The following is a 24811-nucleotide window of genomic DNA, read 5'->3' as shown; positions in this document are numbered from 1 at the left end:
AAAGTTGTTCTGTTTTGGTGTCTGGTTTTGTTCGACTGGTTTGGTCATTTTTGGCTCAACCCTAATAAAAAGCATTGCAACATAAACATAAGAATTGCTCTGCGAAATTCAACAGTTAAATAACAATATTAGATTGCTCAATAAAAATAATAAAGTGAAGGTTATAACTATTAGATCCTACAAAATCTATATTCAAAATCTTGTTTACTCAATACATACAAGCTCCAACCAAAACCTGAATTCACGACCTAAAGCGAAAACAATGAGAAGAGTAAACAAAAATGATAAAATAATTGAAAAGAAAGCGAAACTAATCTTGATCGTTTGTCTTGGTCTGTTTCTCTTGGTTTTCTTCAACAATTCTCTCGAGCTCTTTCTGGCTAGTGGCGATCAGGCCTTTAACTGTGTCGAAAGTAGTAAGCCTAATACTGCAAGAAATTGAAGCACCTTTTTAGTATAGAAGCAGATAACATACGGGAAATGCTAATTGCAGAACCAACATAGTGAATAGACGATAGTAAGTATTACAGAAAGATCAGAGCTGAACCTGCTATTGGGTAGGTTTTTTAATGCATTCGGCAAAAATCCTCTATATAAACCAATGACACCATCCCGTGCCACGATACCTGTCGATAATATCAGAAAATCATAAGGTTGTAGTTGCTTGTAGTATTCAGTATAAGTAAACAAGGAAGTTCAATAGACACCCTCAATTTGGCTATCGGCACCCATGAGCACCTTTCAGGTCAAAGGCACCCCGAGCGTCTTTGAGTCTTTGACTTGGGGCCATATGGAGGTCCGCTTCACCGGACGGAGCTCAGATCCCATCTAAATAAACAAATTATGGGGCCCAGCTTCGAAGTCTATGACGCTCAAGCCTGACTATAGCAAAACCGGGGTATACAAGTTCCGTAAAACCAATGTCACATTGACTCCACACTGCTTGACCTTTTTAGATCATCTCATAACCCACAACCTGATTAGTATCCAAATCTCGAAAACAGTCAAATCAATTCTACAATGACCAGAAGGTCAAGTAAAGAATCAATCTAGCTTTATTCGAAAATTGAAATAGATGCAGGAGATGGATAATCAAAGAAACACCCGACGTGATTAAGTTTACCTGAAAATGCGTCGAAAATTGTGTTATATGGTGAACCTCTCATCTGCATTTGCCTTCTCACTGTGTCCAAAGGATAACACATAAGTGTCGCAAGAGTTGCGGACATCAAAGCTGTTGCTAGAGATGATTCTGTCCTCTTTTGGTACTTCTCCGGCAAAGATTTCTTCACCCTGATATCCACACATACCCACAATCCCATTTTTAGTTCTACAATCTCCAATTATTCATTGTTCCGGTTTAATCAGATTGTATAAAGGCGAAATCACCAAAAGAGTTAACTCACAAGTCGAAAATGCAGAAGTTCACTGCAATATAAGGTGCTATTCCAATAAGAGAAGGTCCGAGCCCATTATAAAAGGAGGCAAGTCCTTCGTCTCGTAACATGCCTAGTGCAACCTGAGAACAATTTTTGTATCAATCATTATCTCATCATTCTTATACCCACGAAAAGAAAACATGGATGATATTGCAATTCTTACCTGAGACATAGTTCTGCACCCAGGTTCAACGGCTAACCTTAACCTGAGGACATCTAAAGGATATGTTACCTGAAAAGAATAGAAATAAGACTTTCAAATACTAAGAAGAAGATAATGAACTGGACGAGCAGAGGTAATGACAGAACCCAAATATGTAACCAGAATAATGATTCGAAAAAGAAATTGTGGATCATGTAACTTCTGTGAGATATCTAACATATCCGTCAAACGGGTTCTGGGTGGAGGTTCATTCAAAGATTTGTCCTGAACTCAACCACTTGAATGAGTCTCACCTGAATTATTTCGTTAATGCATCACTAAGTTGCGAGATAATTTGATTATAAAGTTACCCATCTGAATAATATGACTTAAAATGTAAAAAAGAATAAGAAAAGAGAGAAATTACACTAGTAATAAACGTCGTACTTACAAGAGTAGAGGTCATGCCAGCGCATGCACCAGCTGCAAGTCTTCCAATGATAGATAGCTCTTTATCCTCTCCCCGGAAAAGTTTCTATATCCCCAAAAGGTATATAATGTTTTGAATAAAACTGGTAGTGAATCAAACCAAACTTAACTAAGAATGACTTTACCTTGTAAGCTTCATAAGCGAAAAGCTGGGCCGCACTATACGGTATGACTCGTATAACCTGAATCGATAAGAAAAAGAAAAGCTGACATATTGAACTCAATTACCTACAAGATTAGAAAGTTAGGATGTAAAGTACCTGAGGAAGGTTTCCTTTCCAATATCCTTTAAGTCCCCCTTCTTTCCCAATCAACGAGATAGCCTGCACATTAACTTTCTTGAGAAATTTTCATGCTTCTACTTCATTTCAAAGATGCTATAGCGAAAAAATCGAAGGTGACCCCACGTGTAGTAGAAATTCAAAACATTGCTGTTGACATTATAGATTGTGCAAAATACTAAAATATATACTAAATATGCACTATTTGGTACCTTGACAAGCAAAACCCAATTCAAGGTGCCATGAGGGTTTTGAAAGAAAATAAAGTGGTCAAGATTATACTGAGAGAGTGCATCATGGAGATCAATTAAACTACATACATACATGTCTCCCCAATCAGATAACTAGTTCAATTTCATGAACTCACTTTTCTTACTAGATGAATATCCTCGACTTATAGGGAATCAAGCTAATCCACTGCAATTGATTTTTTATCTAACTATAAGGCTTAAGTTATCTTCACGCGATACAAGATACAAATTTACGAAAGCTGAAAGGCACATATAATTGTAGTTCAACTTGGGAGAACCAACACAATAATATGACGCAACTCATATAACGGTTCCCATTGATGTTTTACAATAACAAAGGACAGAACAATACAAACCTCAAGGAATCCAATCGCCTTCTTTGCACTTCCTTCTCCAACCCTCAACCCGTGAGTCTGGAATACAAAATTAAATGAGCTAACGAAAAAAACTTGTCGCCACTTTGGACAAGAAAGAGAAAGAAATTACTAAACATGAAATGTCAACAACTGTTTAGTAGCCAATACAATCTAAAGACAACCGACAATAAATCCAATACACACACAATATATATACATTAGTTACATTACCTTCTCAAAGTAATCGACCTAACAACCAAGATGCTAACAGTCAATGTGAACTCAATTAGAAGCAATTAGTACATAAAAAGAATTTTTACCACTACAAGCAAAGCATACTTAAAAACAGGATTATTTCAAAAATAAGAGTAAACCCATTTTCTGTAATAATGGAAAAGATGGTTGAAGATTAGAGACTGACAAATTTCAGTATTTAATGAGAATATAGATGGAATGTGAGGGTAAAATGAATTGGATTATTGAATTGAACCTTATCTATTAATGTCAAAATCTAAAGCCAACACTGTCTTTGAACATGAAAAATTAGACAAAAGACTACAATTAACAAAAACAAAAGAGAAGATTAGGATGTCAATTGAATCTTTCAAAAACAGAAAAAAATAAAATTCTGAAGCAAACCCATTTTAATCACCAAGGAAAAATAACAAAAACTTCCATAAATATCATTTCAACTTGCAAGTAAAAAAACCCAATTCCACAAATGAGTAAAAGAATTAAGGGTTTAACCTGCATTATTAACTTGACTCGGTCAAGAGGAGCCGTGAAGGTCTTAGCCGCAGCTCCCGCTACAGCTCCGGCAGCAAAAAGGGCTGCATCTTTAGGAACAAGAGCTAGTAAAGCTAAAGGGTGCTTTAAAAGTTGGTCGGAAGTTGGAGAGAAATCCAATTTCTCTCTCTTCTCCACCATTGAAATACAAGCAAACCCACTACCACCTCTTCCTTTCCATTTATTGTCCTCCTCATGTAATGTTGTTTCACTGAAACTTCTCTCTAGAACAGGAATTTTTCGCCATACAAACATACCCTTCTCTTCTCTCATTCTCTGTTTGTTTTTTGTTTTGGGTTTCTTAGAGGTTTAAGAAAGAAAAGGAGATAAGGTAATGAAAGTAGTTGCAGAGGGGGAGAGGGAGAGGAAATATGAATTTGTTTTGTTTTTATTGGAGAGACACATTTTTAGAGAGAGAGAGAGAGAGAGAGAGAAAGAGGGTCGTTTCTTCATTCCCTCCTAATTTTGGCCTATGGTATTAAGATACACCCAGTGTGTGTGGATATGGTAAGTACATAATTCATGGGCCTAAATACCTCCTTCCTCTTGGGCCTAGGGAGATTTTATATCCGTTAAGCCTAGTTACTATCTCTACTCAGCGGGTATACCCATTTACTCTCGTTTTTATAAGGCTACATTCATCTATTTACTGAAAGAGCTATGTTAGGAAGAGCTATGTTAGGAAGAGTGTTAATTAAACACTCATAGCTTCTTTTGGATCATGTAATAGAACTTGTAGCAGTTTTAAGACATCCAATTTTGGATTAGGATTGCAGTATTTTGTCACTAAAAATGTCATTCTAAGGGTATTAAAATACCATTAAAGTCATATTGTGACAATTAGTTTGCATCTGATTCATATTAACAACAATGAGAACTAAAATTTAAAGTTCTCGGTTGTGAATAAAAGAACATAGAGTGGGTTTCTTATAGAGCATATTAAGACAAACTCCATTATTGCGGATCCGCTAACTGAGGGATTAACACCGAAGGTGTTTAATGAGAACATTGTTCTCATTGGTGTTATATCACTATATGGTAATAAGGTTTAGTGGGAGTTTGTACACATATGGTTTGGTGTTATTTAGACATTGCTCTATGTTTTGGATATTTTCTGCAGAAATAAGGTATTCAGTTATTTTACACTCTGTGATATTATGTTAAGGTCGATCTCAATAAAGTTTCGGTAGGACCAGTTGGAAATAGACATGGTAAGATCACATTGCATGTAATTTCCATGCTACGCGTCCATGATTGATCTATGTCATTTGGTTATGTTGGTATGTGTGACTACTGATGGATTTAGTGACGATTGAATGTTACGAAAGTCCCTTTAATCCCATACTAGCACAACTGATGGACCAGATTGTTTGGGATACCTAATATTTGATAGCACATTTTGAGCTCATAAGGATGTACACGTTTCTAGATAGCATATGTGGCCCAAGTGGGAGATTGTTGGAAGAAATTCCAATATATGTGGGCTCACATATGTATAGACATGTGTATGGCTATCTTAGTAAATTGTCAAGTCGTAAAGTGGTCTAATATGGATTGACTTGACTAGTAGGTATCAAAGTGTCATGGAATAAACGTGTAGAGACCATTAAGTGATTTCTAATTTGATGAGGGGCCAAATTAGAAATAAAAGTCTATAAATAGGGGTTATGGTCCCCATTTGGGCTTCTTCCCTAATCTCTACAAGTTTGGTTAAAAGTGTGAAATCCCTTCATCACAAGAGAGATTCTAAGGAGAAGAAGAACCAAGTGGAAGATCAACCCTACCCAACCATCTTTTAGTTATGGATCAAGGTACGCTTCCGTGATTATTTCATCTCTATGAATCTTTTGGAGTTTATGTAAGTATGCTTGTTCATGTTATTTGATTTCATCATAATCATCTTATAACATGATTAGTTTAAGCATGTAAGGTTAAATATATTTACTAACAATTGGTATCTAGAGCCACTCCAATTTTAAGGTTCATTGAGAGATTTAAGAGTCTATGGAATAAGATTTATCTTTTGAATATATATCAAGGTTCTGTCATGTATAAAAATTAAGGTTATCATGATCTTCCATGAAAATTAAGTTCGGATAATTTGTAGATAGGTTATCTTGACATATAAATATTTATATCATGTGATTTGGTTTCATTTCAATGTTTAAGAATGAAAGTTTGGATACAAAATTGAGTCATATTGATATTACATATTTGGATTAAATTAACATTATAGATTTGATGGATATGTTAGTAAGAGTTGAGACTAAATTTTTATTTTTTTTATTTTGGTTAAATTACTGTTTTTTTTTTTTTTGTTTTTCAAGAAAAAAAAAAAAAAAAAAAAAAAAGGGGATGGAATTAATTCCCCACTTAAAGTGGGGAATGAAACCGCACCCCACATTAAGTGGGGTGCGTTACCCAACCCCACTTTAATGTGGGGTTACTAATTCAGTAACATCCCCACATTAAAGTGGGGACAATTAGTGCCCACGTTCCATATTGGAACGTGGGCAGTCCAACGGACTGAGTCAGACAGATCTGACTCGGACCGAGGCAGACAGATCTGACTCAGATCTGACTCGGACCGAGTCAGACAGACCTGACTCAGATCTGACTCGGGCCGAGTCAGACAGACCTGACTCAGATCTGACTCGGGCCGAGTCAGACAGACCTGACTCAGATCTGACTCGGGCCGAGTCAGACAGTTCTGAATGGTCTGACTCGGTTGAGTCAGACATGTTTGATTGGTCTCAGTCAGACAGATCATTTAGTGTGTTAGACCGGTCTGACTTATTGAGTCAGACAGATCTGACTGGGTCAATTACAGACCAAATTAAAGGTTCTTTTTTGAACATTTATTTTGTAAAATTTAAACAACTAATAACTGATACATCCCTCAAATAATATCCGACATTGGATAGAACTAATTGAAGTAAAATGTCGCCAAAGTGACCTCTTTTATGTAGATTAGTTCCATGACAATGTTGGAGTAGGTTGTGTGTATGTAAATTCATGCGGATATTAAGTCGACCCAAAGGTAGTTTAATATTTGGCCGAACTACATATACACCTGCGGTGATAAATGTGAGATGATTGCAAGGTGTCCATGTGAATAATGAGTCGGTCCAAAGATAGACTTATTGTTTGACAGGATTTATCGTCTATGTTTGATTACTGCAACAGAGATACCACTTACAAATTAGTATTACTGTCCAAAGACTTGATGCTAATGTTGTGCTCGGTATTCTGCTTTGTATCTAGTTATTGTTTAAATTTTAAATCTCACTTTAGTTATGATGTGAACATGTAAATTTATTATGTTTATTCTCTGTGTAGTTGCTGCAAATATACCAATGAATGCTAACAACATTCCCATTCTCAATGGGAACAACTTTAAGGACTGGAAAGAGAGCGTTCTGATCGTTCTGGGCTGCATGGATCTGGATCTTGCACTTAGGGTGGAGCAACCTGCCCCTCTTACGGATGATAGTTCTCCTGATGAAAGGAGACACTATGAGAGGTGGGATCGCTCCAATCGCATGAGTCTCATGATCATTAAGCGCGGCATTCCAGAAGCTTTTCGAGGCGCAATCTCTGCTGAGGTAACTAAGGCCATTGATTTCCTTGCCGAAATCGAAAAAAGGTATGAAAAGAACGATAAGGCAGAAACAGGAACGCTTTTGGCGAACCTGACTTCTATGAGGTATAAAGGCAAGGGAAACATAAGGGAGTACATCATGAAGATGTCTCATATAGCTTCCAAACTTAAGGCACTGAAGCTCGAGCTGTCTGAGGACTTACTCGTGCATTTGGTAATGAATTCTCTTCCTGCACAATTTGGTCAATTTAAGGTCAGTTACAACTGTCAGAAGGAGAAGTGGACTCTTAATGAGCTCATTTCAAATTGTGTGCAAGAAGAGGAAAGAGTGAAGCATGAGAACTCTGAAAGTGCTCATTTGGCCAGTACCTCAAAAGGGAAGGGCAAGAAAAGGAATAAGGATAATAAAGCTGCTAAGGGTCCAGAGCAAAAGAAGCCTAAGGAACAAAACGGTTGTTTCTTTTGCGGAAAACCTGGGGATATGAAGAAAGAATGTACCGAGTATGCCACTTGGCGTGCCAAGAAGGGGTTGTCTGAGCTACCGAAAGCCAATTGATGGTGAAAGATACATCTATGTGGGAGACAGGCAGGCGGTAGAGGTCAAGGCAACGGGTCATTTCAGGATATTATTAGGAACCGGTTTTTATTTGGATTTGAAAGACACTTTTATTGTACCGTCATTCAGACGAAATTTGGTTTAAGTTTCTGTTTTGGACAAATTTGGTTATCATTGTTCATTTGGAAACAATCAGTTTAGTCTTTCTTTAAATTCAAATAAGTGTGGTACTAGTTCCCTAAGTGCTTATGATAAGCTATACATCCTTAAAGACAGCAGCTTAAATCCTTAATAGAGTACCATCTAAAGCAGTTGCTAAAGCCAAGTCTAAAGTATCTACATATTTGGGGATGTCCATCTGAGACAAGGCTTTATAGGCCGAACGAAAAGAATTTGGACTCCAAAACAATAAGCAACCACTTTATTGGATACTCGGAGCGATCTAGGGGCTACAAATTTTGTGAACCCACAAGAAAGTCTATTTTTGAGACGGGAACTGCAGTGTTTTTTGAGGATGTTGAGTTTGGGGGGAGAAATAAGGTCAGAGACATTGTCTTTGAGGAGGAATCGATTGTGATCCCTAGTACTACTTCTGACAATGTATCAATCTTCATGCGTACGATTGTCGAAGAAGGAGATTTGGAACCCTTAGAAGACAATGTTGAACAACTCCCCACTCCAGTTCAGGAAGTTGTTCCTGAAGGACAAACTCAACAACCTCAAGAGGAAGTGCCATTAAGGAGATCCAACAGAGAGAGGAGAAGTGCTATTTCGGATGATTACGTAGTATATCTCCTAGAACATGAGGACACTGGTGGATTGACAGAAGATGATCCAATCAACTTTCGTCAAGCCATGCAGGATTCTAACTCTGAAAAATGGATCAACGCCATGAATGAAGAATACAAATCAATGCAAGACAATCAAGTTTGGGATCTTGTCCCATTACCTGAAGGTAAGAAACCCATTGGTTGCAAATGGATTTTTAAAACTAAAAGGGATTCGAAAGGTAATGTGGCTCGTCTTGTGGCTAAAGGCTTCACTCAAAAGGAAGGCGTAGATTATAAAGAGACTTTCTCTCCAGTTTCTTTGAAAGACTCTTTTAGGATAATTATGGCACTTGCAACACATTTTGATCTTGAGCTACATCAAATGGATGTCAAAACGGCGTTTCTCAATGGAGACATTGATGAAACAATATATATGGTTTGCAAATTAAAGAAATCCATATATGGGCTCAAGCTGGCTTCCCGTCAGTGGTACTACAAATTTCATCAAGTCGTAGTCTCATTTGGTTTTGAGACAAATATTGTTGAGGATTGTGTGTATCACAAGTTCAGTGGGAGTAACTTGGTTTTATATGTCGAAACCAGGAGACCCCCCAGTCGCTAAAGGAGACAAATTTGGTCTAAACTAATGCCCTCAAACCAATCTGGAAATTAAAGAAATGCAACAGATTCCTTATGCTTCAGCAGTTGGGAGTCTGATGTATGCTCAAGTTTGTACACGTTCAGATATAGCATTCATTGTCGTTATGTTAGGCAAATATGTAAGTAATCCTGGAATGGATCATTGGAAAGCAGTCAAAAGGGTTTTCAGATACTAACAGAGAAATAAAGATTATATGCTCACATACAAGAAGTCGGATCCTCTGGGAGATCATAAAGCATTTGATTCCGACTATAGTGGATGCAAATAATTACAAAATCAGTATAAGGCTACATTCATCTATTTACTGAAAGAGCTATGTTAGGAAGAGTGTTAATTAAACACTCATAGCTTCTTTTGGATCATGTAATAGAACTTGTAGCAGTTTTAAGACATCCAATTTTGGATTAGGATTGCAGTATTTTGTCACTAAAAATGTCATTCTAAGGGTATTAAAATACCATTAAAGTCATATTGTGACAATTAGTTTGCATCTGATTCATATTAACAACAATGAGAACTAAAATTTAAAGTTCTCGGTTGTGAATAAAAGAACATAGAGTGGGTTTCTTATAGAGCATATTAAGACAAACTCCATTATTGCGGATCCGCTAACTGAGGGATTAACACCGAAGGTGTTTAATGAGAACATTGTTCTCATTGGTGTTATATCACTATATGGTAATAAGGTTTAGTGGGAGTTTGTACACATATGGTTTGGTGTTATTTAGACATTGCTCTATGTTTTGGATATTTTCTGCAGAAATAAGGTATTCAGTTATTTTACACTCTGTGATATTATGTTAAGGTCGATCTCAATAAAGTTTCGGTAGGACCAGTTGGAAATAGACATGGTAAGATCACATTGCATGTAATTTCCATGCTACGCGTCCATGATTGATCTATGTCATTTGGTTATGTTGGTATGTGTGACTACTGATGGATTTAGTGACGATTGAATGTTACGAAAGTCCCTTTAATCCCATACTAGCACAACTGATGGACCAGATTGTTTGGGATACCTAATATTTGATAGCACATTTTGAGCTCATAAGGATGTACACGTTTCTAGATAGCATATGTGGCCCAAGTGGGAGATTGTTGGAAGAAATTCCAATATATGTGGGCTCACATATGTATAGACATGTGTATGGCTATCTTAGTAAATTGTCAAGTCGTAAAGTGGTCTAATATGGATTGACTTGACTAGTAGGTATCAAAGTGTCATGGAATAAACGTGTAGAGACCATTAAGTGATTTCTAATTTGATGAGGGGCCAAATTAGAAATAAAAGTCTATAAATAGGGGTTATGGTCCCCATTTGGGCTTCTTCCCTAATCTCTACAAGTTTGGTTAAAAGTGTGAAATCCCTTCATCACAAGAGAGATTCTAAGGAGAAGAAGAACCAAGTGGAAGATCAACCCTACCCAACCATCTTTTAGTTATGGATCAAGGTACGCTTCCGTGATTATTTCATCTCTATGAATCTTTTGGAGTTTATGTAAGTATGCTTGTTCATGTTATTTGATTTCATCATAATCATCTTATAACATGATTAGTTTAAGCATGTAAGGTTAAATATATTTACTAACATTACAATCTTCAACTTATCTATCTAATTCAGTTACTCGTTCTCTAATTTTAGTGTTTTCCTTTCTAAGTTTAATCATTTTGACTATTGAAATCTAAGTGCAATCATTTTGACTATTGAAAATGAAGTTGTTATTTATGAAATAGAGCAAGAAAGTAGAGAAATATTGCCTTTATAGGAAGAGGACAAGGAAGCACCACAAATCAGCTAAAAAATGTTCGATTCAATCCTACCAACTTTTTTTATTTATTTTCCCTAAAACCTACCGGGTATACCAATTCAATAGGTTATTCACATGGTCAGTTGAACATTTTTTTATCGTATAGTTTAGTCACTGGAAAGATTCCAGATGCTTTCAATTCACTATCAGGAACATCTTTCCGGTTGGGAAGCATGATCGTCAGTAGGCAAGATCTTATGAAGCTTCGTACTGTTATAAAGTTTATACTCTTTAAAGAAATTGTAAATGGAAAATATCTTAAATGTCATCAAACTTCATATTGCACTACGAAGCTTCATTTTATCTTCCGCAACTTTTGTAAGATCTTGTGAAATGTGAAGCTCTCGTAAGATCTTAAGAAGCTTTCCTAATATGAAGCTTTGGCAAGATTTTATGAAGCAATTATACGTTGTTATGAGTTTTATATCTGACTGAAGAATTGTCAAAAACGATTAGGGAACATTCAATGAATAACACTTGGAAGCAAACTATGTCATTAAATATATGAATAAATCTTAGTAGTCTTCATAAAAGAAGATTAAAGAAAATAAGGTTTATGATATTCTTGATCAGACACATACAAATCAAATTTTTTAAAGAGGTAAACGAGGTTACTAACTCAAATAGATTGATGAGACTCTAATTTTTGCGATTTCAAATGGATAACTCGGTTCAAAAAAATATGACTCGAGAAAGAGATAAAGACCAAGCCTGAAAGCGATGAAGATCGATCGGAGATTAAATGAAGAAAAAAATGATATAATCAATAGTTTTTAGAAAAAGAAACTTTCGCTAGTAATTTTTTGAATGAAATATTGACTAGGTTTTGATATTTTTAGGAGGGATGACATATTTGGCGTTTCTATGAGAAGTCTTATTTTGAAATTCCAGACCTCATAAACATTAGATATACTAATTTTGAAATATTCATGTTCTAACTCTTATAGGGTCCATAAAATTTTGGACCTTAAGCTTATTTTGAAGTTATGGACAATTAAAGATCCGTTGGACGAAAGTTATGGACAGATAAAGACATGTTAGACGACACAAATAGACTTTTGACTCATAAATTCATTGAAACACCAATTCAAATTTTCAGCAACTAAAAAAAGATTTTGAAGGATGTGGACAGATAGAAAGTCACACAGTTAGAGAGATCATTAGTTGGGCACTAACAATTAGGCTTCGGGCCTTCAAGTGGACGAGTAAATTGGCAGAAGTTCGAACCTGATAGTCGGGGTAGCTGGGTAGGCAAAAATCCAGGTAGGAAACGGGTACTGATAAACGATTGTCCTGGTAGACTTACACAAGAGAAACAGAACTGTGAACTTCAAAGGCACCGGGATGATGTCGACAAGGACCCTCCGACGGTCAAGACAATAACCAAGTTCAATAGAGAAAGATAAAGAGAGTAAGGGTAAGTCACTGATGATATTAGCATGATCGTAGCGTCGGGGTGTGGCGCAACTCGTAGAGTGATCGGAACTCGGCTATATGGAGTAATGAGTAGGGGTAGTTTCTGATTTCCAGCCATAGTCATGGGAACTCTTTCTTCAGCTGCACTGGGTCGGTGGAGGATCATGATAGATAAGAGGAACATATAGCTTCAAGTGAGATCCGATGAGGTGGAGTAGAACACTTCTGAGCGGAACATCCTTCTTTGGCTAGCTAGATGAGAGAAGAGTGGAGTATGAGAGTTCTAGCCGAAACCTTCCTGTAAGGGTAGGTACATAAGAGGTGATTGAAATAGGAGACTTCTCGTGTGTTGATCAGAGAATAAGTTCAAGTAGTTTTCGAGTAAGAGTTTGTGAACCCCTTCCAATGAGTGAGGCTCTCTTTATCTATATAGCTAGACGAAAGTAACTACCGTTGGAGTGCGGGGCTGATCAAATCCGGAATAACATGCTCTTACTAGAATTTGTAGTAAACGGTGTTCTCTCGGAGAGAGCAGCTTAACCCTACGATGTACGCCATTCCTAGTTTGCTTGTTCCCGCTAGAAACGGTTATGACATATTCTCCTCGAAAGTAGTGCCAAACTCGGTATTCTACCATGACTTCAACGTGGAGAAAATTGTTAGGGATTAGGTTAACTCAATCTTTAATGATCTGGCTATGTGGGCGCGCAACTAGCTGGAGTGCGCGTAGGTTGACATGGAAGACTAGGGTTGGCAAGCATACCAAGGTTATTGGGTTTGCGACTTGTTGGGGGTGAAGGGCTTCTGGTGGGCTTCCTCGTTAAGCTTCTGACGGAACACCCCTCATGTTGTATGAAGGTGGGCGTATAAAGGAAGGTCTGGTACAATCTTCATTACGTTAAACCCATATGCAATCTTTGGCTAATATAGAGGAATAGATTGACGTGACTTCGAGACGTCCCAATAATAAAGAAGTTTGAAGCGGTCAGAAACAGAGTGTGGTTAATTAAGGAACTCTTAAGTTTTCTTTGGATGGTGGAGGCATTTTGAACCTTTTAAAGAGAGATAGCCGAATGGAGAAGTTGTAAGGTCATTATTTGTTGCCTTGCATGCAATAGGGGAGTGTTATAAGGGCTTCATGGCCAGCCCTGGACCTAGGCGACCCGCCTAGGGCTCCAAATTTGAGGGTCCCTTAATTTATATAATTTTTATATATGAACTAGTATTATTATATCTATTTATTTATGCAAATTTACATGGAGTTTGTTTAGGCAGAAGAGTTTGTATAGAAGTTGATTAAAAAACCGAAGATCTAACGTTCGACTCCCATGAGTTACATCATTTTTTTTTTTAATAATTTTTTAGACAAAATCATAGATATAATGAAGTTATAGTGTTAAAACTTAAACGTGTTAAACCCTCCCTAATTAAGAGGAAGTTTAAAAGACAAAATAAAATCATGACATTTTAAACTTAATTAACTACTCATGGAAGTCTAAAATACACCTAAATAAAAGAATAACAAAAATTAAACTAAATACATATTCTTATAATTTCTTTTCTAAGTTCTCTTCAAACTTCAATCACATTTCTATTTTATCCTCTACAAGTGTTTATTACACAATTACATAGATTCTTTTAATTTTTCTTTGTTTTTTAAATTTTGTTTATGTTTAGATTCTTATTGTTACTTCTAGTAAGTTGAAATACTTATGTTGATTAGTATATACTTGTGTTATTGTTGCATTAGATTGTTATGGCTCCGGCACCGAAAAAAAAAATTTAGGTTGAGATTTGGTTAATCGGGATGAAGAGCTATAGATCAATTCATTAAGAAAAAACAAAAGACTAATAATCTAAATGAAGTGTTGATTGATAAATCATTTTTTCAACGTACGTTGTAGGGAGTCCCGACGATACGTTAGCCTAAGGCCCCCGAAAAGTCAGGGCCAATACTAATTTATGGCTTGATATTGTTGTTAAAGGTGTCCCTTTTTCGCATATTCTCCCTGGGATTTAACACATGTGGGAGCGCTTGATATTCTTATTATATCTATTTATTTATGCAAATTTACGGCTTGATATTGTTGTTAAAGGTGTCCCTTTTTCGCATACTCTCCCAGGAATTTTTCGGTGGCAGTTCTGTAAATTTCTGAACAGTACAGATTCTGATGGACGGGTTGTCAGATTCTTTTTCAGAAAAAAAAATCGTTTCCCGAGAAATTTCGATGGCAATTTTGTAATTTTCGATGGCATGAACGGTAAATACTTTATTTTCCAAGGGCTCTTTACGTAATTTTGAACCCCAAACTGACACATTGGACTTCCCTTTCATTTTTAGGCAATCGTGGGTGGGATTTTCATTTTAGACCCCATTTTGGACCAAGGGCCCAATCCCTCAGCGCTTTTTAACTCTTTTAGCGCTTTTTAACTCTTTTGGAGGTGCTAATAAACTTTCCAATGCAAATATTGTGGGGATTCATGTGTAAAAGAGGCCTTGTAAGCAATAAAGGGGGCGCTTATAGAACTTTCAAGATCCTCCTGACCTCGTCTAAAGATGAAAAACCTTATAGGCACTCGAATTAGGATACAAGTCAATGACTGACCTCCTATTATTAAATCATATCTTAGTACTATTGAGGTCATTTACTACTACATTTAAAACTATGTAAAAAGTTGGGTGTGAACAACCTAATCAAAGATGATGACGATGACTCCCATGACTGACTGAATTCAATTCTAACTGTAACCTAACTATCATGTACATTCCCCAAAATACCAATTTGATTTTCCCTACCTCCATTTGTTGTGAAAGACTATCACATATCACATAAAGTTAGCTACCCCATTTACTTTCCTCTTTATAAAACTACTAGGGACCCATAAAACCATTATCATGTGGTTCATTGTCAGTATCTAAGAGAAGTTTCTCATAGGTGTAGACTAGTTTAAGGCATAAAACTATTTTGAGAGGAAGGTTAAAGCAAGGAGTCTATTATAATAGATATTTTGATAGTGTTTATTCAAATATAAGCAAATAAATCAAAAAATCAAACAAATATGATAGTCAAATATCATGAATTGAAATGGGTCGATATAATAGAATGAGTAATGTCAGGGAATAAGATAAACTACGAGATTCCGAACAGAAATTTTATATGGTTTATTGTGGTTCAATGAATCAGAATCATTATAAATACGAATCACGTCAAGTCACATAAGATTTCTACCTAGAATCTAATTACTTTTTATTGCTCTCTAGTATTTTTTGAATGCATTTTATTTAAATATCATAGTGAGTTACAAAAGAATTTGTTCGGAACGCGAAACTACGCGTCTACACCTAAAATTGGGTCCCTTCACAAGAAAGAAGGAAAAAAAATAGAGTTAATTCTTATATGGCCCCCTATTTTGTGACTAGCTTCCTTTATGGCCCCTTTTTTTTCGTAAATTCAAATATGACCCCCTATTTTCAAGTAAATCTCATTATTACCCTTCTTAATTCTAAATTTAAAGCATTAAAAAAAATTATTTCCACCTCACCCATCTCTCTCTCTCCAACTCACCTCTTTCTTCTCCGGCAAGGTCGCCGACCGGAAAATTTTCCGGCTGGCGACCTTGCTGGAGAAGAAAGAGGTGAGTTGGAGAGAAAGAGAGAGGTGAATTGGAGAGAGAGAGAGAGATGGGTGAGGTGTAGGGAAAGATGAGGTGGAGAGAGAGAGAGGGGTGAAGTGGAAATAACTTTTTTTTAATGTTTTAAATTTAGAATTAAGAAGGGTAGTAATGACATTTACTTGAAAATAGGGGGTCATATTTGAATTTACGAAAAAAAAGGACCATAAAGGAAGCTGATCACAAAATAGGGGGCCATATAGGAATTAACTCAAAAAAATATGACCAAAACTCTCACCTAGCTAGGCGCCATAAATTATTCGTTAGACATTCGCTCTCGTGCTCGTCGTGGGCGGAAAAGCGCTTCTTATAAAACCCTCACCACCCAAATGCCAAAACCAACCTTGTCTTAAGAGAGAGAAATAGAAACGAGAGATTTTAGTGATCTATCCACAGACTCCTCTCATTTTCTCATCAGAGAGAAGAGCAGAGAGATTTCAGAGCGAGAGAGAGAGAGATAGAAAACACAGAGAGATCTTAGAGAGAGAGAGAGAGAGAGAGAGAGAGAGAGAGAGTTATGGTAGGACCACAAAGACCTCAGTTTGTGTTATTTGGATCTTCAATTGTCCAGTTCAGTTACAGTAATGGTGGCTGGGGAGCTATTCTCGCTGACATCTATTCTCGTAAGGTATATATGTTCTATCTTTTAGGTTTTAAATATTAGGTCATGTTTTTTCAGATTTAGAAACAGAAACCCATTTCTTTCTCAATGATCCAAACATGAAATAGATCAACATGATTTGTAATTAAGACAAGAGATAGAAAGAAGTTAGAGATTATTATAAATGATTTGTTCTTTATTTTCATTAATGTTGAATTTTTTAATTTGTTAAAAGTTTTTTGTTCAAATTCTTCCAAGATTAAACTCAATTGTGATTGTTTTATTTATTTTCTTCGTAGTGGTAAACGTCAGTAGTTACTAACTCGTATGACCTACTAGTTTACGTCAACGGTTGGGTCTGTCAAGCCCTAGTAGTCCTATTTCCCTTCGGAAAGCGACATGGTAGGAATGATATTCCACTTCAAAGGCACTAAATGCCCCAACAATTTGAGGTACTAAATATACACATTTAACGCAGTACAAGAGCTAGCAAAGACTATTAACATACACCTTCTGAGTGATACAACCTGGATTCGACTATTATATAAGAGGTAGTAATTCTCAAAAGAGGGCATTTGATTTATCAAAATTTATCCTTGCATTGGATGTAATAGAAAATTAGGTTTCCTGGATAACTACTAAAAGTTAAGATTTTACGGATAACTAAGCTCGAAGAGAGCTGATAACTTTGTTGATTACCTAACGACGAGAATGCACTGGAAAATGGATCTCCGGGAAGCTAAAACTACCTTTGGAGGTCCAGAGAGGGGAGATAACAGATCCAACGAGGTAATGGGTCGATTTATGCCATGCAAAACCTGCACCAACTACCAAGTATGGCCCGTCGACTTAATTTCCTTTCAGAAACCAGCTTGCAGAGAAAGAGTTGTCTAAGTTTGAGACACTTCTCAAACACTACTGAAATGCTAAGTCCAATCAACCACTCTCTAAAGGTCGATTGGCCTAGTCAAGTGATATGGGGATTGGGCTAGGAAAATTGCAGGCTTAGAGTGAAGTAATAAGAGGGCAAACGGCAAGGGATTCCATTCTAATCACCATAACATGAACAAATGGGCATGTCTCATGACAATTTTTGCTTAAAATTATTTGTCATTGCAACCCAGTTTTGCTTGTGATTCATTCAGGCAGATATCATATTGCGTGGATATAGTGGTTGGAACTCAAGGCGTGCTGTCCAAGTTGTTGAACAAGTTTTTCCGAAGGTATTGTTTGTTTTACGAGTAGCATTTTTCATATCTTTCTTCAGTAGTTTTAATGCTAAACTGATCCATATGACTGTTCTTATAGGATGCTCCTGTGCAACCTTCTCTTGTTATAGTTTACTTCGGGGGCAATGATTCAATGGGACCTCACTCCTCTGGCTTGGGCCCCCATGTACCTCTGCCTGAATACATTGAAAACATGCGAAAGATTGGAATGCATCTGAAGGTATCATATTCAAAATATAGCCTATTACAAGTATAATGACGTTGAGTAGATCTTTATGAGTAAACAGCAGTGTCTTTCTATTCGGTTCAGGAGGTATTCACACCCGTCGGAATAACCAAAAATATGGTCTTTTACCATAACCTACTCGAAATAACCAAAAATATGGGAGAGTTAAAGAACGGGCCTATAGCCCAACTACTTTTTTTGAAGTCGACTACGATCTACGTATGTAGTTACATTTGGCACTTGATACATCATAGATATGATAAGTTCGATAACCGCCCACTTAAACACTAACAAGAACGGGCCTATAGCCCAACTAGACAATGGTCGAAAGCCCAACAATTTTATTTACACCCTAATAATCCTAATTCAAATAACCAACAACTTTATTTACACCCTATTAATTTCAATTGTACTACTACTATTCAAAATAGGAAGAGTAGGTGGGGGTTTAAAACAAAGTGAAGTGGGTGAGGTTGTTTATTGGAGTACTTTTGGGGCTAGACAGAGAAAGAGGAGCATGCACACTGTTGGATCAAGTTTTTCATCAACGGCATTTATGCCTTTAAAATTTTCAAAATTAAAAATCTCTTGTCCGACTGATGTGACAAAATCAGCATCATCATATCACGTGAATCTTAAAACAGTCATCTTCCCCACTTGCCTATGCGCGCCCCAAGATCTGATTTTGTCAGACCAAACATCTCATCTCATATTTATTGAAATCAATTTTATTTTTCCTAAGGATGACCAACTCACCAGATGACCATCTTTCAATAAGCAAAGGTAGAAGAGGAGGAAAAATAAAATTGATGGTCATCTGGTGAGTTGGTCATCCTTAAGAGGAAAAATAAAATTGATTCCAATAAATATGAGATGAGATGTTTGGTCTGACAAAATCAGATCTTGGGGCGCGCATAGGCAAGTGGGGAAGATGACCCTTTTAAGATTCACGTGATATGATGATGATGATTTTGTCACATCAGTCAGACAAGATATTTTTAATTTTGAAAATTTTAAAGGCATAAATGCCGTTGATGAAAAACTTGATCCAACAGTGTGCATGCTCCTCTTTCTCTGTTTAGCCCCAAAAGTATTCCAATAAACAACCTCACTGTAATAGTCCCACATTGCTCACAAGAGTGTCCAGAGACTGGGCTATATGTGTAAGCTCAAGCTTAGTAAGTACTGAGGCCTTTTGGGGGCTTGTGGTGCCTTCGCCAGGGACAAAACCCCGTACCTGTGTGAGGTGGTTAAAGCGGGGACAATATCGACAACTGCTAAGGCTTGGGGCGTTACAAAGTGGTATCAGAGCCGAGGACGGCTCTTTGCTGAGGGTGGGGGATTGTAATAGTCCCACATTGCTCACAAGAGTGTCCAGAGACTGGGCTATAGGTGTACGCTCAAGCTTAGTAAGTACCGAGGCCTTTTGGGTAGGCTTGTGCCTTCGCCAAGGACAAAACCCCGTACCTGTGTGAGGTGGTTAAAGCGAGGACAATATCGGCAACTGCTAAGGCTTGGGGCGTTACAAAGTGGTATCAGAGCCGAGGACGGCTCTTCGCTGAGGGTGGGGGATTGTAATAGTCCCACATTGCTCACAAGAGTATCCAGAGACTGGGCTATATGTGTAAGCTCAAGCTTAGTAAGTACCGAGGCCTTTTGGGTAGACTTGTGGTGCCTTCGCCAAGGACAAAACCCCGTACCTGTGTGAGGTGGTTAAAGCGGAGACAATATCGGCAACTGCTAAGGCTTGGGGCGTTACACTCACCCACTTCACTTTGTTTTAAACCCCCACCTACTCTTCCTATTTTGAATAGTAGTAGTACAATTGGGATTAATAGGGTGTAAATAAAGTTGTTGGTTCTTTGAATTAGGATTATTAGGGTGTAAATAAAATTGTTGGGCTTTCGACCATTGTCTAGTTGGGCTATAGGCCCGTTCTTGTTAGTGTTTAAGTGGGCGGTTATCGAACTTATCATATCTATGATGTATCAAGTGCCAAATGTAACTACATACGTAGATCGTAGTCGACTTCAAAAAAAGTAGTACAATTTTGTCTCCATGGCTTCTAAATTGATCCTAAGAGTTCGAAATCGTGACCTCTAGAAAGAATCTAACCAAGACCTTATATTCAGGAATTTCGCGAACTTAGCTACCTCCCAGTGGTTTTATAGAACAATTGTCTATTCATATGTGCATACTCTACTTGACTTTTCTGATTGATTATGGCATCTTATGCATACTCTAACAACAGAATTTGGTAATCACTTCTGTAAACAGAGCCTTTCAGATAAAACACGCATTATTTTTCTTAGTTGCCCTCCACTCAACGAGGAAAAACTCCGTCAATCAACAAGGTGTGGTAGTAATTGTTGTAATTTATTTTTTTCATTATATTTTTGCTTCTTAAAATTCTCCGTTCTAATAGCTATTGTCGTAATGGTTGCAGTACTATGATTAGTGAACTAGTTCGATCAAATGAGAACTGTCGGATATACTCGGAAGCTTGTAAAGAGCTATGCAAGGAGATGGATTTGAAGGTTGTTGATATGTGGACGGCGATTCAGAAACGGGATGATTGGAAGAACACATGCTTCACGTAAGTTTCTAATGTCACTTACGCAACCATATCTTCATCTCATGCCAATATTCATTCAACTAGGTGTACGATCATGTTATCTTATATCTTAGCAAATAGGGCTTGTATATTCACCTCTGTCTACTTGTCCTCTAATTAGAAATCAGTATCAAACAGCATGTTCATGATGTACTTTTCTTCTAGGTTGGTCCCGATTGTTTCCCTGCAGCAAGATAACATTGCAGTAAACTTAGAAATCAGAATAAAAAAGCATTTTAGTGCTTTTGATTACCTTACTTTCCGGTTGTCAATGGAGTTAATATAGCAACTAAACTCACTTTCTTAGAGCAACTTTGCTTCGATTTGTGCTGACACTGAGTCCATTTTGGCAGGGACGGCGTTCATTTTTCTGCCGAGGGGAGTAAAGTAGTAGTGGAGGAGATAATGAAGATCCTGAAGGAAGCCGAATGGGAACCATCCTTACACTGGAAGTCCATGCCTACTGAATTTGGAGAGAACTCGAAGTATGATCTCGTCGCGTTTAATGGGAAGGAGACTTTAAACCCTTCTGAATGGACTTTTCACAGGGATATCCAGTGGGATTGAGAAAGTACCATATGATGCTTCTTCAGTAGGTCTAGCTGCATTAATTTATATTTTATGAAGAACTTCAAAGATTGGATTGGTAAAGAAACCTCATACATGTAATCTCACTTCACGTATGATTATTTGGATGAGAAAAACCATCTTTTTCGGCTCCACAAGTAGTGTAATCTGAGTGTAAGAATTTTTTCAGGTATGGAAAATTTTATTTCCTATCGAAGATAAAATGCTCAAAACTTAGATGGAACCAAGTAGAATGCGCTCCAGATCTCAATTAACATCCATGGTTTATACAATAACAATTGAGTAAAAAGTTTTAGGTAGTATTTCCCTTTCCCAAGTTACCTATGGAATTTTCAACAAAAAAAAAAAAGTTACCTATGGAATCTGTTCAACAAAAAAAAGTCACATGAAATCTCAGTTGATGTTTCAATTCACTCCACCTAGTTTCAAAGTGTTGACTCTTAACAAAAAAAAAAAAAGTTTCAAAGTGTTGAGTTTCAAAAAATTGATTCTGACAATGGCAAAATACATAAAAACCTTTATCATTATTTTTGGGGCCTGCTGTCGAAAATCGACCGAAAAGAGGGTTAGTTTGACTCGGGTCAATGAATGTTGACTCAAGAACTCTCTTAGCACCCATATTAGATGCTGGAGAAGGGTCGTCGACAGACTGCAAATGCATCGGCGCTTCAAAAGAAAATTTTCAAAAGTTCTGATTTTCCGTCACGTATGATGTTTGCATAAATTTCTTTTCAGATACTACCAGAATATTACTGCAACAATAGTCTCATATTGATAAGAAGTTTGAATTACAAGCCACATCTTCAGAATTAGGCTCTGAAGTCCACTAAAAACATGGGGATTAGGCCCAAATCTACATCTTCAGACTAAGCACATCTGAACACTTTTTCCATTAGTCGGTCTGAACGACGGAGCATTGAAATTCTTTGGTTAGTGGGTCTATCAGATGGGCTAAACAATATCACACAACGACACCTAAAAGCCCACTCATGCCGAACAAAGGTCAAATAGCCCCGGGCTAATACTGCAAATTAATTAAGTAAACCAAACGTAACTTGTAATACAAAATTGGTTTGAAGAAGAGAAGAATGGTAGCAATCCAAACTACCAAATCAATGCAAACATCGGTATGGTATTTACGCGGAAGGGTCAACTTGGCCAGTGAGCTTGAAATATATTATCACGTGGTTCTCCCAAACTAATCATATAGTCAAAATACGAAAAGTTCTTTAATCGAGGTCTCTTCCCTAAACTAAACTACTATCCAGTCTCTCCTTCACACAAAATTTGCCAAACAATCAATCTGCCGTAAACGGGGTATACTCAAATCCGTCTGAGGCCGGATCAATAAGAAAAGCAAGCCAAAATCTAATGGAAACTTTTAAAACGGAGAAAGTTAATGATTATATGTATCATTTCATTGATGAATACTCAAAGTTGCAGGATTTTAAACCAACTCCACCTACATTTGTTCAAGAAATTTCCGACGAGTCTATGCCGTGTTTTGCTGCTTCGAAAGAGATTTCCTTGTTACCTTCTTCTTCATCTTTACCTTGTACTCTTCGACCTGGAAATCATAATCTAATTGAAAATTGATCAAAATAAGAGCAAAAAAATGTGGAAGAGATTGAGAAGAAAATGCCAGAAATCTTTTTAAGAAAAAAACAAGGGAAAAACAAAAAAAGAGAGACTAATGCACCAGCCGGGAATCGAACCCGGGTCTGTACCGTGGCAGGGTACTATTCTACCACTAGACCACTGGTGCTAGATGTGAAGATCATATACATAAACGATACAAATCTGATAGAAAAATGTTTTAATTTAACCAAAAGAGCATTACCAATTAAACTTTTATAGTCTAAACTTTGTAGCATTTCTTTTTATTTATGAGGTTTGATTTTCTCAGGAAAAAAACAACGCTGCTGGTATTTATAGAGCTAGCTAGGATCTTTGCACCTTCATAAAAAAAAAAAATACGAAAAAAAAACATAAAACTGGTAACACCAACAATACCCATAAAACCAAATTCAAGCACCTTTCACACATGTTTAGTTTTTCTCAACTCAACCATGCACCTAGTGGCGAGGCCAGTAAATTTTATGAATGGAGACACTTTTTGTTATAGTGAAAGAATTCCATAGTATACGATCAAGCTAGAATCAAAAATCAAAATTTCAACAAAATTTTATTTATAATTTAGATATTCTATGGTAATTTTGATGTACAACAAGTAATAATTTTCTCATCAATATGGTTTGAGGATCTTTCCCCCGATTGCATTCCCAAAAAATATTAAAATAAAAAACAAAGGAAGGGATGAAGAGATAGTGGTGAAGATTAACAAAACGATGGTGGAGATGATGAAGAGCAAGTGATCGTAATGGAAAAAAAATAAAGATAAATTTTTCTTTCTAATAACATGTTTACTATAACAAACGTGTAAAAAAAACAGTCTTGAAGTCCAAAATACAAGTCACTGAAAAATCAGACATAATCAAAATTAAGGGAGTTATTTAGAAAATTCATCATCTCTAAGAAGTCGTTTTATTAAGTTGATCACTTTAAAGAGGCCAAAATTGAATTAGTTCAATTAATAAGAACCAATATTAGACCAAACCTGTACTTTATAAAGTATTTTCAATAAGCAGTCATCTTAAACCAATTCAACTAACGTAAATAGTAGACATTCTACGAAAAAAGTGTATGTAGTGGAAATTCAAGAAGAAAAGTTGTTGTGTGTGGGTCGATCTCAAGACCACCACAATGTAATCCAAGCATTTCACCACTTGAGCTAGAGAAGAATTCTGTTTAAAAAGTGGAACTACAGATACATAATATAGTGACAAGTGCAATTTAACACATACGAGTCACATTAGGGTCGTGGGGGCACGCGCCCCCACGGGCCCCTATGTGGACTCGCCCATGATACACCCAAACTCAACTCTAATTAACCTAAAGGTTATTTTTAAGGGGTTAGGGTGTATATATGATGGGCACAACGAGGAGGAAGAAAATAGTTTCAGACTTCGGGCCTACAAACCTTAGGACCTAATCCTCATTTCAAGTTTTATTTTGGCCTTAGAGCATCTCCAATGCAACACTCAAATTGAGAAACTCAAAGTGCCACCTAAATTTATTTTAGTTTTTTGTAAAAATACTTTCTCCAATGCAACACTCAATTTGCATCTCAAAATGATGTTGCATCATTTATATTGAGATATCTCAAGAAGAAACTCAATATTTAAGATTTCTTTTGAGGATCTCAATTGACCACTCAATACTAAAAGCAAATCTACCTATCTAGGAAATGACGCATGAGTTATTG

General features: G+C 36.8%; 3 protein-coding genes and 1 non-coding gene across 4 annotated transcripts; 2 read left to right on the top strand and 2 right to left on the bottom strand.

Moving 5' to 3' along the window:
• Positions 1 to 115: 115 nt before the first annotated feature.
• On the bottom strand, positions 116 to 4224 carry LOC147557921 (putative envelope ADP,ATP carrier protein, chloroplastic). The gene is made up of 10 exons (XM_086659486.1): positions 3706 to 4224; positions 2959 to 3015; positions 2331 to 2393; positions 2196 to 2252; positions 2033 to 2116; positions 1603 to 1671; positions 1407 to 1519; positions 1124 to 1293; positions 548 to 626; positions 116 to 428 (listed from the first exon to the last, which is right to left on the bottom strand). The coding sequence occupies exons 1-10, from the start codon at positions 4015 to 4017 to the stop codon at positions 311 to 313; spliced, it is 1122 nt and encodes a 373-aa protein (XP_086515612.1). The 5' UTR covers positions 4018 to 4224; the 3' UTR covers positions 116 to 310.
• Positions 4225 to 5414: 1190 nt separating this feature from the next.
• LOC147557920 (uncharacterized) lies at positions 5415 to 8090 on the top strand. The gene is made up of 2 exons (XM_086659484.1): positions 5415 to 5555; positions 7084 to 8090. The coding sequence occupies exons 1-2, from the start codon at positions 5546 to 5548 to the stop codon at positions 7899 to 7901; spliced, it is 828 nt and encodes a 275-aa protein (XP_086515610.1). The 5' UTR covers positions 5415 to 5545; the 3' UTR covers positions 7902 to 8090.
• An 8386-nt stretch (positions 8091 to 16476) lies between these two features.
• On the top strand, positions 16477 to 21689 carry LOC147557919 (GDSL esterase/lipase WDL1-like). The gene is made up of 6 exons (XM_086659483.1): positions 16477 to 16856; positions 17975 to 18052; positions 18138 to 18278; positions 20562 to 20638; positions 20731 to 20880; positions 21252 to 21689. Exons 1-6 carry the CDS (start codon positions 16746 to 16748, stop codon positions 21463 to 21465), a joined length of 771 nt encoding a protein of 256 aa, XP_086515609.1. The 5' UTR covers positions 16477 to 16745; the 3' UTR covers positions 21466 to 21689.
• A 1491-nt stretch (positions 21690 to 23180) lies between these two features.
• Positions 23181 to 23251, bottom strand: TRNAG-GCC (transfer RNA glycine (anticodon GCC)). Its single transcript has one exon. It is a non-coding gene; the product is annotated as a tRNA-Gly (tRNA).
• Between the last annotated feature and the right edge of the window lie 1560 nt (positions 23252 to 24811).

Source organism: Eschscholzia californica, unplaced genomic scaffold, assembly GCF_041429995.1.
Source record: "Eschscholzia californica isolate CP2 unplaced genomic scaffold, dmEscCali1.0.p SCAF_2, whole genome shotgun sequence".
NCBI classification, from domain to species: Eukaryota; Viridiplantae; Streptophyta; class Magnoliopsida; order Ranunculales; family Papaveraceae; genus Eschscholzia; species Eschscholzia californica.
The sequence above is the reverse complement of the archived record's forward strand: the minus strand, read 5'-3'. Positions and strand labels throughout refer to the sequence as shown.

Excerpts from the sequence above, each read along its gene's own strand:
- LOC147557921 (XM_086659486.1), bottom strand. The coding sequence starts at position 4,017 with ATGAGAGAAGAGAAGGGTATGTTTGTATGGCGAAAAATTCCTGTTCTA. Across the intron at positions 2,394-2,958 it reads AGGCGATTGGATTCCTTGAG|GCTATCTCGTTGATTGGGAA; the intron begins GTTTGTATTGTT and ends GTTAATGTGCAG. Across the intron at positions 627-1,123 it reads AATTTTCGACGCATTTTCAG|GTATCGTGGCACGGGATGGT; the intron begins GTAAACTTAATC and ends TATTATCGACAG.
- LOC147557919 (XM_086659483.1), top strand. The coding sequence starts at position 16,746 with ATGGTAGGACCACAAAGACCTCAGTTTGTGTTATTTGGATCTTCAATT. Across the intron at positions 16,857-17,974 it reads CTGACATCTATTCTCGTAAG|GCAGATATCATATTGCGTGG; the intron begins GTATATATGTTC and ends TGATTCATTCAG. Across the intron at positions 18,053-18,137 it reads TTGAACAAGTTTTTCCGAAG|GATGCTCCTGTGCAACCTTC; the intron begins GTATTGTTTGTT and ends CTGTTCTTATAG.